Below are 12,901 nucleotides of genomic sequence, written 5' to 3'. Positions count from 1 at the left end.
CTGAAGCACTGCTAGAGACCCGCCATGGGTCTGGCAGGTCTGCAGACTCACTGCTGGGTCGCCAACCTGACCTAGTGTGGGTCTGGCTGTGAATAACAGATTTGGTTTTTAAAAAACCAGATTTGGAAAACATAGCAAATTTGTTGTAGAGGGTAGCAAAAACAGGGCGGGGGGGAGGGGGAGATTGAGATCAACAGTAAAAAGGTGAAGGACGGGGAGAAAGCCAAAGAGACCCATTGAAGAGGTTGTCGACACTGTGCTGAGACCGAAAAAACAAGAGAAAACCAAAGGAAAGAGAGAAATGAAGCAAAAAAGGGTGAGGGAAGGAGGATGGAAACTATACCTCCTTCCCTGAAAAGCACTACTTGAGGAAGCAGCAAGTCTAAAAAAGGGATTTGGCTTACATGCTGTTATAGTTTAATCAACGGTCAAGATTGAATTTTAAAGTTGACTTACTTTTAGAAGCTTTTAATAGGAGAGAGAAAATAAAAAAAGATTTTGAAAAATTCAATCTTGACCGTTGATTAAACTACATCATACATTCTGTTATTTAAATAACAACATGTAAACCAAATCCCTAAAAAAGATACCAAAGAAAACCGGCTTTCAGAGCTTCTCTCTCTAAACAAGAGAGAGAAGTTGAGTCTAGAAGATTGAATAGTTCATAGGTTAGAATCTTACATGACATTGCCAAAAAGAAAAAGGTCAATACTAAAACAAAAAGCGAGTGCATCCTGGGGATACTTGAACAGAAATGTCATCCGCTATAGGTTAGAATTTTCCACAAAAATCGTAACATGTTTTTGAAAACATATGAGCGCTGCCCAAATCAAACAAGCTCATTATCATGAGAAATGAAAATGTAAATGACCACAGCATCAAATGCACCTCTACAATACTCAGACTTGTCCTATGTGCCTTAAGAAAACCAGCACCTCTACAATACCCTAGCCACCTCAATTCGTGTGGCTGCACAGAGACATCTCACCAAGTTATCTTGTGCAGCGTGCAACATTCAGATGTGTACGGTCAATCAGTCACTTCGCTCTCAAGTCCTAAATACTCTTTTTTCTGGGTTAAATCCCACTATTTCAGACTAGCCATAGTTTCCAGATATCCAATAATGAACCAAGGGCACTAATATCGTAGAAACTAGAACAGAGAACAAGTAGCTCTCTTAAAAAAAAAAAAAGTAGACCACATCACCAGCACAACAAAAACGGACCAGTCAATGGCAAACCTCGCATACAGGCTGCAAATATCCATTTCTGGACAGGTTATATTATTGATCCATAAGCTGAAGAGAGTCCCAATACTGCTAGTGAGGTAGAAAGAAAAAAAAAAAAAAAAAAAAAAAAACCCCAAGAAAGGTCCTTATTACTAACATCAAGCTTATTTACTAAATAGACGAGCAGAAGATAAGATATTGTGACTTTTCAGGCTTTCTTCTGTTTCGCTGGGGTTGGGGGAAAGAGAACCCGGAAGACCCAAGCAGCCAATATTGCTCCAACGAAGGGGCAGATCCAGTAGACATAAAACTGCTCCCATGTGTTGTGCCAGTTGTTGACATATGCCCAACCAAAGGCCTGCAGAGACAATATGATAAAAGTTCGCACATCCCATAAGGCTTTTCATTGAAATAGAAATTATTATTTTGGTTCAAGAAAAATTATTCGTTTTTATCACAACACCAACACCCCCCACCCCCCCTTTTTTTTTTCTCTCTCGCCTTCCATTTTGCTTCCAGGCTTTGTTTTCACTGTCAGAAAATATTGTGATATGGAACCTCAGTAGCCATATTTTAGTAGAAAACTCACCTCAAATCTTAATCTTCCATATATGAAGATATATAGATTCCATAGTACAAGTAATCACAAAAACATGAAAGATCTCTACACAGGCGTTAACTTAGCAAAAGATAAGAAGAAATCAGATAAGTGATGCAACTACTGCAAACAAGTTTTCTAGTCAGTTCACACTCTTCATATTGGACAATCAGTTACCTATGTTCCACATTTACTAAAGCAAAATTTTACACACGCGCACGCACACACGTGTATATAAAGTATCATTAGTATGTATGCATGTATATATGTATACTTGTACATGATAAGTAGGAAGTCAAATTGAAATAAGAACCTGCTATTTACATGAACATTACAAAATCATGCAGATTATTAGAATATAAGAAATTTTCAATTGAAGAAATTCAACTTTTGATATAAAATGGTAAATTGCAAAACCAACAGAACTCTAGGAGTATATAATGAAAGTTTATCAAGTAGAAAAGCGTGGAAGTGTGCTGGATATCATTAAAATAAAACAACAAAAAACTCTGCAATGGGTGTTTAGGAAGGATAAGATAATAGCACCATCACAAGATGGCATTTGGTCTCGTTAATGCTTGGCAAGCTTGACATTTTTAAATCAGAGCCTTTTACATGGAACTCCATTTATTAAAATTGAGGGGAGTAGGAAATTGTTTTTTGGGTTAAATACACTTAACCATTTCAAAAAAGCCTCACAAACTATCATTTGTGTCAAAAATGCCACTCCGTTAGAGTTGTCCGTTAGAATGGATGGAAAAACTAGATTTGACCAAAATCTTCCAAAAATACCCTCACTTTGACCATTGAAAAACCAAATTTGCACTTTGTAATTATTAATCAGTAAAAAAAAAAAAAGAAAACTGAACTTTATTTTTTTAAAAGGGTAAATTTGGTTTTTAAATAATCAAAGTGAATGTATTTTCGGAAGATTTTGGTCAAATTTGGTTTTTCCATATATTCTAATAGTCAAACCCTAACGGACTAGCATTTTTGCCACAAAATGGTAGTTTGATACATCTATGTGTAACACCTGTCAACTTTGTGGGGCTTTTTTGAAAATGAAGTTTAAGGGGCTTAAGTTTATTTAATCCTTTTTTTTAATTGATAACTCACACGCACCCGATGAGTCTTGAACTCACAACATTACCCTACTCTTGTTAGAGGGTGAGGAGGTACCACCAAGCTAGAGCTCATTGGCGCGAGTATGAATTCAATAATAAGTTAAAGGGGAAACTTTACTTACCTCCGATCTACTACGCGTGTTTTGCAAATATGGGGTTCTAATCTATCAACCCCGTGCAATTACCCCATTTGTTAGGGTTTTTTTGTCAAATCCTAGAGTAATGCTATATACCCCATAATCCCACCTCCATCTCACTATACTTATGTGGCATTGCTAATCCACCATTGGATCATGCATTGTTAAAAAAAAAAAAAATCAATAATGGATTGGCAATGTGACACCAGCAAAGTGTAATGAATGTGTGATGATGGTGTAGTGTTTAGCATTAGTATAAATCCTAATAGAGGAAAGAAAAAATTACCAAATTAGCACCTTTACAAAATAAAAAAAAATGGGAACAAAAAATTGAGTGACCCACGTGCAGCCATAGTCTAGCATGAACCACGGCCACGCCATGGGTCTGCTGAACCACATAGTGTTTGTGGATCAGTTTCCTTCTTTTTTTTTTTTTTTTTTTAAAAAAAAAAATGAATTTTTTAGTTTTTTGTCTTTTTATTTTTATTTATTTTTTTTATTTTTCTCTTTTTTATTTGTTAATATAAGGGCATAATTGTATTTTTATAAATTGTACTAGGGGTATAATTGTCATTTTACATGTTAGTTGTCTAAACTCAACGAAAAAATTCAATGGTAGGGGGGTAACTGAAATGAGCTGATAAATTAAAATCCCACATTGCAAATTTTGAAGTTTAGTGAGAAATTGCAAATCGTGTGGTAATTAGAGGGGGGTAAGTGAATTTCTCTTAAGTTAAAATCCCAAAGTCAACAAAAAGATCAAGCCGAACAATTTCAGCACAGTAGCAGTCATGGTATGATACTGAAACACTCCAGTCCCATATTTGAAAGAGATGAGTAGCCCACATAGAGTGAGTAATTTATAAGAGATGTTCATGGGTGCTAAATCTCACATTTCTTACTTGGTAAAAATAGGCTTTATAAGTGATTCTATGGAAGCTCCAAATTGACTAGTCCTTTTGGGATGATAGCGCAGATGTAGGTAACGCTCTCCTCTAGGTCGTTACAAATGGTATCAAAGCCACCTAGTATGTGGTACTGTCAGGATCGCATGACGTGGCCCTAATGAGAACGTCAAGGGTTTAAGGGGAGGAGTTTGTAACACCTCAATCCCATATTGAGAAGAGATGAGTAGCCCACATAAAGTAGGTAGTTTATAAGAGATGTTTATAGGTGCTAAGTCTCACATTGCTTACTTCTAGATGAAACTGGACTTTATATGTGATTTTAGGAAAGTTCCAAACGACAATGGAAAAAAAATTTACAGGGCAAGTTATAGTACAACAGAAGAACTTTGAGTAACTTATGGAGTGTAGGAGCTTCTACAGCTTAAGATCTTTCAAAGTTCGTTATTGTAGTTCATTTACTAATGGAACTCTACTAAGTAAAAGTTGGCAATCAGTATTGCACATAACATTGCTCAAAATATTGAGGGAAACTAATTGAGGGAGATTGTTGCTCAAAATATTCATCATATCTTTTGCATCAGGGGCATCATGATGCAATTAAATCGGATCAGAACTTGTAAAAAAAAAACCCTGTAGAGCTTAAGGACCCAAAGAATGGTTATAAAGCTTATGAGCAAGACAAACCATCATTACTCTTTGAATAGAAGCGCGCCCTGCAACTGTCAATTATCCAAAGCATACTCCAATTATATATGTCTCAGAAATATAGAAGGTTTGCTATAAGTGAAGGGCCTAAATCAGGATTTTTATCATTAATTAGACACTTTGCTCTTCTAAAAAAGGTGCATGGCGTATGTGCGAACGGAGTATTACAATTCACAAGACAAGATCTCATTTACGAGGACTCACATGCTTCTAGAAATTAAAATAATAATAATAATAATAATAATCACATAACATACCAAATGCTTACACTTGCAATAGCCTTAACCGTCCCCAAGACCTCTCATACAGAAAAGGGAAGAGGTACAACATGGGTAGGAGATTAATCTATAGCTCAAATTTTGCTCAAAGAAGAGTATAAGAATTTAGAATTTCAAACACTTATATGTATGGGAAAAATGTATATGAAAAAGAAAGGTATATATATATATATATCAATTTCTCGATTGGACACCAATAAAATCCTCATCCAAGAGAGCATATGTAGCAAAGTTTCCTTTAACTTCACAAACTCTACCCCCAGAGAACCCCAAATGACATGAGCTAGATCAGTCTCCTTCTATTGATCCTTACGAGACAAGTCCTTACCATAAAACTGCCTCTTAAAGCAATGGTTAAACCTGTCAATCTTGTAATATGAAGATCTATAGAAGAGTTTATGCATATGGGACGGTTGAACTTTGAAAACTCCTAGCCCTAAAGGTTTGGTTGCATTAAACTTCTGAATTTGAATAAAGGATCAAGATTATGGTAATTATTATTGTATTGGATCTTCTTAAGCTAAACTTAGGAACTAACATGTCTTTCATCACTTATCCATTCATGGACAAATCTGAAATTGGAAATGTGTTCCTTCACCATCCTAAATGTCTCTCAATCTGATTCAAGTGTCTGTCATGCCCCAATGATTCTTCTGCAATAGAACTGTTTCTCTAGCAAGCATCTAGGTAGCAACCTCAGAATTGCACGTTAAGAGTAAAAGGTGGGAAATTCCTGCAACTAAGTCCCAAAATGGTGAGATATTAAATAAACTTTTTAAAAAAGTATTAAATGGTGAGACTCCTTAAATTCTGTCCCATCAACAGTAGGTCTGAATCCTTCAACTAGGTCAAACTTATGTTTGCTCGAATTTTTTTTTTCGATAAGCATATTTTCATTTCCTCAATGTTCTTAAGATCACAAATCAAATAAGGTACTCTAGAAATTTTTTCTTATATTTGTGAAAAGATATATTACTACACTCAATTTTGAAACTACAGACCTCGCACCCCTCCCTCTCCCCGACAAATCTTGAAAAAAAAAAAAAATTCCATAGCCCGGATGGCATTAACAGAGTACATTAAATAAAAGTTATACCAAATGCTTCCATATTCATTTTCACCTACCCATATTCACTGCAATTATTGCTATCAATATTGTCATCGATACCATTGGTGTCAACACTCACAAACATCACCAACAGCAACACCATTACCATCATCGCCTATCATCATCAACTCGTTGCCACCATTCTTCCATCACCATTGCCACCAACTATTGACTCTATGCCCCAAACTATCACCATCTTCATTCTGCTTAGACTGAAGACTATTTCTCCTAGGTTGTTGGTTAGCAGAAAATATAATATTATTTTGCCACACTTCCATCTCCCTGTATCCCTTCAAACCCAAAAATATCAAAACCCTCTCCATGGAATGGATCTATGGTGATGTAAAAGGATTGAGAAGAACTCAATTTTGTATCCCATATTTGTGGTAGAAGAAGGGGAAAAAAGAAGATACTAATTTCTTCCTTCATCTACTTGGTTCATCTAGAAAGAAAGAATGAGTGCTTTAGGCAATAATCTTTCTTTGGCCCACAAAATTCTTTCACATGATGAGTGTGGCAATTTCTAGAGAAAACTTATGTTAGAAGTTTTTAGTATAACATCCTCCTCACATAATAAAAGTATATTACAAATGGGCAAAAGGTGGGGCCAACCTATCCCTCTACACGACAGGCCTTGTCTTGTCTGGCATTAGAGATGAGTTTCACACCCCATATCAGAAAGTTGATAAAAGAAACTTCCACTCGAATCAGTAAATAAAGCAGCAGTCAATCAACTTTGCACAAAAGTCCAATGGTACTTGCCAATTCTACAGGCTAAGAGCTTTCTAAAGAAAGCACTTAAGTAACAGCTATGTAACACGTGCTTCTAATCCAGGGTATGCCAAGTAGGACTGATTCAAACCCTACCCTATCTCGAACCTAACACACATTGGAAGTTACTAACTAAAATCTCACAGCTACCTAGCCACTTAACTTGCACTGTCAGTGCTTAAAAAGTTCTTTACCATTCCCTTCCCAATAGGGCAGAATATGGTAGTTATTTGAGAAGTCCAGCCATTGTCAACCTTACACATACACCAGACCAGCTATCAAGACAGATCTCAAGTGCTGCACAGGTATACAACCTAAAATGTACGTAAACTTTATGACGGGTGAGCTCACAAAGGTTCTAGGTAATATAAGGAGATAAGTGGGAGAAAAGAAAGGCAACCAGAAATGGAAAATAAATAGACACCAAGATTCTTTTTCTTTAGATCTGATTCAGTTGGATAAAAGAGGAGCTAGGTTTCCTTTTTCAACAATTATTTCCAAATTATTGTTGGCTTTATCACATTTATTACTCCATCAGATAGACAAGAAGATATAGTATGCTTTTGTTCCTATGTGTTTCATCAATTATACATTTTGTAAATTCTTAAAGATAGACAAAAAGTGCTGCCATGCAAAAGAACAAAAAATAAGGAAGAAACTACAAGGTATTCATTGAATCTGTCCTAATATTATTTAATCCCTTGTCATATTTAGCGTACCACTAAGCATTAGCAATGGATATAATGCATTTAGTATGCCATATTTGACTCCAACAAACATATATACAACAAAATTTGCTTAAATGTAATAGTCTGATAAAATTTGGATTAAAGAGTGATGACCTAAGTGAATTATATAAAAAGGGAAGAGGAGGGTGGTGAGTAAAACACTTAAAAACGCATCCAAAAAAAGAGGCTTAATTGCATAGTTGTCAAGAAAAGTATATCATCCACATTGCTTAAAGAAAGGACGTAAAATCATATAAGGGAACTTTAAGAGAAACCAGTGAAAAAATCAGCCATGAGAATGTAATACAAAGTGCAAGGATCTACTCACATTGGCAGGATTCATGGAAGGTCCAGTGTAATTAGAACCCACAATCACTAATGCCACTGTCGCCATGGCAAGTAACCATGTCTTCAGTATCGGGCTACGAGGCCCTCTGAGTACGATTAAAAGGACAGCAAAGCTAATGAGGAAAGTCAACACCCCCTCCGCAATGGCTCCAGTATGCAAGTCAACTTTGAGAGAGGGCCCACCAAGCATGTGCTTGTAGTGCTTCGGCATCACTTCCATGATTGCCAGAGCACCACCCACAGCACCGGCTGCCTGTCAAGCAGACAATAGTATTTTGAATGTTTTTGTTCAACAACCTCAACATTTTGCCACATCTTCTTCTGTTTTCTTTTCTTTTCCTTTTTTGGCTTGAGAGTTGAGAGTGAGTAATGGTAAAAAAAAAGATTCCGGCAGGACATTTTGTAAACTGGCTTACAGACACTCGTTAAAAAAAAAAAAGGGCATGCAAAAAGTATGGGGGGCAGATTTGCATAAAGAAACAGATGAGAAATTCAACAAAAGCACAGTGCATGTTAAAAAACAAAGAAAGAAAAGAAACAGCGAATTGTTCAGTCAATCAATATAAGAATTCTGAATACACAAAGAATAGCAGATCTATATGAGAAACAAAAAGATGAAAAGACACAAAGGAGGCATGCATGTTATGTTATTTGTTAGATGAAATTGTGAAATTGAAAAAGAGAAAGAGAAGACCTGAGCAGGAAAGCGTAGGGCCATGGAGAAGAGGGTGTCGGGACCCAGGCCGGCAGCGTAAAAGGAGGCGGTGCCGGTGGGGTTGAAGCTGGCCCCACCCAAGGCATCAGCGATCAAGGTGAAGACGAAGACGAGAACAAATACAAGCACGGTAGTGATGAAGACAGAAGGCCAAACCAGCCCTTCAATTCCGAGGGCTCTGGCTGTCACCGTAGTCGCTGCCCCCAGAGTGGATGCACTGAACACCCACATGAATGTCAGCACTGCATCTCCGATTGCCGCCTTTATAGCGCCCATTTCGATCTAGCTATCACCACCAACCACCGATCTCTCCTTTCTCTGTCTCTCGTCTTGACTTATTGGCCTCTGTTTGTTTGTTTATCTATATGCATATGTATTGTCCGCGGTGGCAGTCGGGCAGAGACGAAGGCAACACCAGCGGGCACTTCTTCTTTTTTGGTTTTTTTTGTTTTGTTTTGTTTTTTTTTTTTTTTTTTGCTTTTGTTTTTCCGCAGTGGCAGTTGGGCAGAGGCGCAAGCAACGCCAGCGGGCACTTTTTTTTTTTCCCCTATTGAGCAGCTCCAGTGGCCATTTACTTGTTTTTTGTTTTAATCTTATATGCTCTTAATTCTCGAATTTCTAATAGAGGAAAAAGAAAGAAAGAAAGCAGTATTCATTATTTAGTATGCGTCTTAAAATAAACCAAATTATAAAGCATCCCACAGTCCCACTTGACAACATGTGACAGAATTCCAATTTATACGTACCATTGTTTTTTTTTTTTTTTGTTAAATATACGTGCCATGGTATGTACTTACTAATATTTGTCTCGCTATCTTCATTTAAAGGAGTTATTTTCAAAATAATTCATACGATTAAATGGTATATAGGGAGTGTTTGTCAAACACCTTGGCACTATTCATTTTCCACCACACTATTCACTTTATTTTTTTCAAAAAAAACATTCTCACTTTTATATCTAATCATTCACCTTTTATATCACATTATTTACTTTTTATTACTATTCTAATAAAATAATTACTACAAAACAAAATTTTTTACTTTCCAATACCACTTTTTTATTTTTTCATACCAATTATTATTATTATTATTATTATTTTATTCATGAACAGTGTCCTGAAAAATGAACAGTGCTGGAGTGTTTAACAAACACCCCCATAGTTTAATACGTACTATATACTATTTTGAACATGATATGTATCATTTTTATTAGTTTGAATGTAGCTTTTTATTGCGAACAAAAGGAGTTCAAAGAGCCCCTCCACATTTTTCACTTCGACCTTCTTTGTTCTCTTTGCTCCCGAGTCCTTTCTATTAGTTGGGTTTTTTTTTTTTTTTTGTAGTTTTTTTGTTATTGTCTTGAGTATCTTGTTATTTTGTGTATGCTTTAAATTTAGTCTCCCTACTCTTGTGTTGTTTAATTTTTGGGTGGAGACTTGTTTTAGCCTCTATCTCAGTCTACTTTGATGCATGTTTTGTTGTTGTGCTTTGTTATTGTGATTAAGAGAGAATTTTCAGTTTCAGTTGCAGTTGTAGTTTTTAGATTCACTAACGGTAAAATTATCTATGTTAATGTGTTTTAGCCTGTTGGCAGGACTTGTATTTGGTGCTACTTGGTGTTTTGATTTTGTGCTCTAATGAAGTTGCTTATTCATCAAAAAAAAATATATATATCTATGCTGCTATTACGCTCGTTTTCTGCTAACTTTGGTAAACTCAGGCCATGTTGCTAGCATTTAAAGACTGAACTTTTGTTTTTTTTGTTTTTTTTTTTTTGTTTTTTGTTTTTGTTTGTTTGTTTTTTTTTTTTGATTTCCTTTGTTAATTGCTTTATTTGTAGTACATTTTAATGTGCACATTGTACAGTTCGATGGGTTGCTTCCAATCGCGTATTTGGAAGCATTTTCGACTTGCCTCTCATTCTCTATTTCATTTGGATTAAGAATGGGAAGAACCCCTTTAACTATTTTTTTATTTGCTTAAAAAAAAAAGGGAGTTCAAAGAAGATCGAGAGTTGATATTTAAGAGTTAGAAAATAGTGATTGACATAATTATTGAACTCCATTTTTCTTTCTGTAATTTTCTTGTGAGTATTCTAGCTTCGATGTTATGTATTATTTATTGGCTGACCGTTCTTGTAATTGACAGCTATAGTTGCACAATGTTTTTTTTTTTTTCTTCCATCAAAGTTAAAAGATTAATTTTACCCACTAAAAAGAGTGAAGAGACATAAAGAAAACACAGAGAAAAATGAACTAGAATTTTGTTGGGGGTCTTGGGGGAATATCTGTATGTTCCTTATCCAAGCTGAGTCAAGTTAGAGGTTGTAACAGTCCACACATGTCCACTAACTGACCCACGTAGAGTCGTAGAGTTATATCTTTCGGTCATAATTTTGGCCCAAGTAACTCTTAGTCCCATAGTCCACAGTCGGCTCCTCTTGTTTGCACAAGTAAAAGCCCAAGGAGCCAGCAAGCATTTAAAATATAGACGCGGAAAAAAGAAGAAAAAAACGAAGTAGAAGGATAAGAACGTGTATTTGAAAATATAGCCGTTGAAAAGTACAACGGCTACTTTTGTGTTGTAGTTTCAAAAGCATATAGCCGTTAATCCACAGCGATTAGATAAAACAGGTAATCAGCTAAGCTAGTATTTCTACTGAAAAGGTCCTGACATCTTCTTCTTTATTAGATTTGTTTCCAAATCCTCTCTCTCTCTCTCTCTCTGATCTCCAACTGGGAAGTAAGCTGATTGCAGAGAAAGGTAAGCATTCTCCCATCCGAGTTGCATAACTACATTTACTTCGAAAAGGAATCTTCTTATTTTGCGTCATTCAAGATTAATGTTCAAGTGTTTCGGGATCAATTTATTTTATTAACGGAGATTTTTTTAGGGTAAATCTAATTTGTTCCTGGTTCATTTATAGGATATATCTTAATTTTCAAGTTAAAAGGATAAAAACATGAACGACCTTATGACCAAATCCTTCACCAACTATGTGGATTTAAAGAAAGCGGCCGTGAAGGATGTGGATCTGGAAGCCGGAGATTTAGAGATGGCATCTTCCACAACCTACATGGACAGCGACCTTGGTCTCTTCCTGGAAGAGGCCGAGAAGGTGAAGAAGGAGATGGCCCTACTCCGGGACATTCTGGGCAAACTACAGCAAGCCAACGAGGAGAGCAAATCCCTTCACAAGCCCGAGGTCTTGAAATCCTTGCGCAACAGTATCAACGGGGACATACTCACAGTGCTCAAGAAGGCCAGGACCATCCGCTCTCAACTTGAAGAAATGGATCGCGCCAACGTCGCTAATAAGAGGCTCTCAGGCTACAAAGAAGGCACCCCGATTTACAGGACCAGGATTGCAGTCACCAACGGGCTGCGCAAGAAGCTCAAAGAACTTATGATGGACTTCCAGGGGCTGAGGCAAAGAATGATGTCCGAGTACAAGGACACGGTGGGCAGACGCTACTTCACCGTGACGGGGGAGTACCCCGACGAGGAGGTTATAGATAAGATCATATCTAACGGAGGCGAGGAGTTTCTGGGAAGGGCGGTGCAGGAGCACGGAAGGGGGAAGGTGCTAGAGACGGTGGTGGAGATACAGGATAGGCATGATGCGGCCAAGGAGATTGAGAAGAGCCTGCTGGAGCTGCATCAGGTGTTTCTGGATATGGCCGTGATGGTGGAGGCGCAGGCTGAGCAGATGGACGACATTGAGCACCATGTCATGAATGCTGCGCACTATGTCAAGGATGGTACCAAAGATCTTAAGACAGCAGTGGGGTACCAGAGGAACAGCAGGAAGTGGATGTGTGCCGGTTTGATACTTCTCCTTGTGCTCATTCTTGTTGTGGTCATCCCTATTGCCACCAGTTTCAGCAATTCTTGAATGTCTTATATTTTCTTCAATCTTGGGACTGTAATAGTCTGTCAACTGGTTTGGTTGAGGGAATCGTCAAATAACTGCTGTCATTTTTATCTTTGTCCCAGCTCTTGCTCGACTGCTCAGTGGTTTGTGGATTTGTTCTGTCTATCCTTCCATTTGTTTATGCTTTCCCCATCATCAACCCTCCAAAGACAATAATTTTACAAAATTTCTTCCGGCCTAGATTGATATATTAAACCTTAAGCCTGGGAATCGCTATTCCTTAATTAATGAACATAAGACTTCGGGAATCGCTATTCCTTAATTAATGAACATAAGACTTCAAACTGGTGTTGGACAAGATTATTTCTAGATTGATATA

General features: G+C 37.0%; 2 protein-coding genes across 2 annotated transcripts; one reads left to right on the top strand and one right to left on the bottom strand.

The window, feature by feature from the left end:
• Positions 1-1,228: 1,228 nt before the first annotated feature.
• On the bottom strand, positions 1,229-9,049 carry LOC132161611 (aquaporin SIP1-2). The gene is made up of 3 exons (XM_059571771.1): positions 8,628-9,049; positions 7,914-8,186; positions 1,229-1,586 (listed from the first exon to the last, which is right to left on the bottom strand). The coding sequence occupies exons 1-3, from the start codon at positions 8,922-8,924 to the stop codon at positions 1,437-1,439; spliced, it is 720 nt and encodes a 239-aa protein (XP_059427754.1). The 5' UTR covers positions 8,925-9,049; the 3' UTR covers positions 1,229-1,436.
• A 2,225-nt stretch (positions 9,050-11,274) lies between these two features.
• Positions 11,275-12,636, top strand: LOC132192361 (syntaxin-related protein KNOLLE). Its single transcript, XM_059607676.1, has 2 exons — positions 11,275-11,411; positions 11,575-12,636. Exon 2 carries the CDS (start codon positions 11,611-11,613, stop codon positions 12,541-12,543), a length of 933 nt encoding a protein of 310 aa, XP_059463659.1. The 5' UTR covers positions 11,275-11,411; positions 11,575-11,610; the 3' UTR covers positions 12,544-12,636.
• Positions 12,637-12,901: the final 265 nt, after the last annotated feature.

The sequence above is a fragment of the Corylus avellana genome, chromosome ca9 (assembly GCF_901000735.1).
Source record: "Corylus avellana chromosome ca9, CavTom2PMs-1.0".
In the NCBI taxonomy this organism is placed as follows: Eukaryota; Viridiplantae; Streptophyta; class Magnoliopsida; order Fagales; family Betulaceae; genus Corylus; species Corylus avellana.
The sequence above is the reverse complement of the archived record's forward strand: the minus strand, read 5'-3'. Positions and strand labels throughout refer to the sequence as shown.

Bases quoted from the DNA above. Each gene is read 5' to 3' on its own strand.
- LOC132192361 (XM_059607676.1), top strand. From the start codon at position 11,611: ATGAACGACCTTATGACCAAATCCTTCACCAACTATGTGGATTTAAAG.
- LOC132161611 (XM_059571771.1), bottom strand. From the start codon at position 8,924: ATGGGCGCTATAAAGGCGGCAATCGGAGATGCAGTGCTGACATTCATG. The intron at 8,187-8,627 runs GTCTTCTCTTTC...TCTGCTTGACAG, and splicing joins CCCTACGCTTTCCTGCTCAG to GCAGCCGGTGCTGTGGGTGG. The intron at 1,587-7,913 runs GTGAGTAGATCC...TTGTCTCTGCAG, and splicing joins CTTCCATGAATCCTGCCAAT to GCCTTTGGTTGGGCATATGT.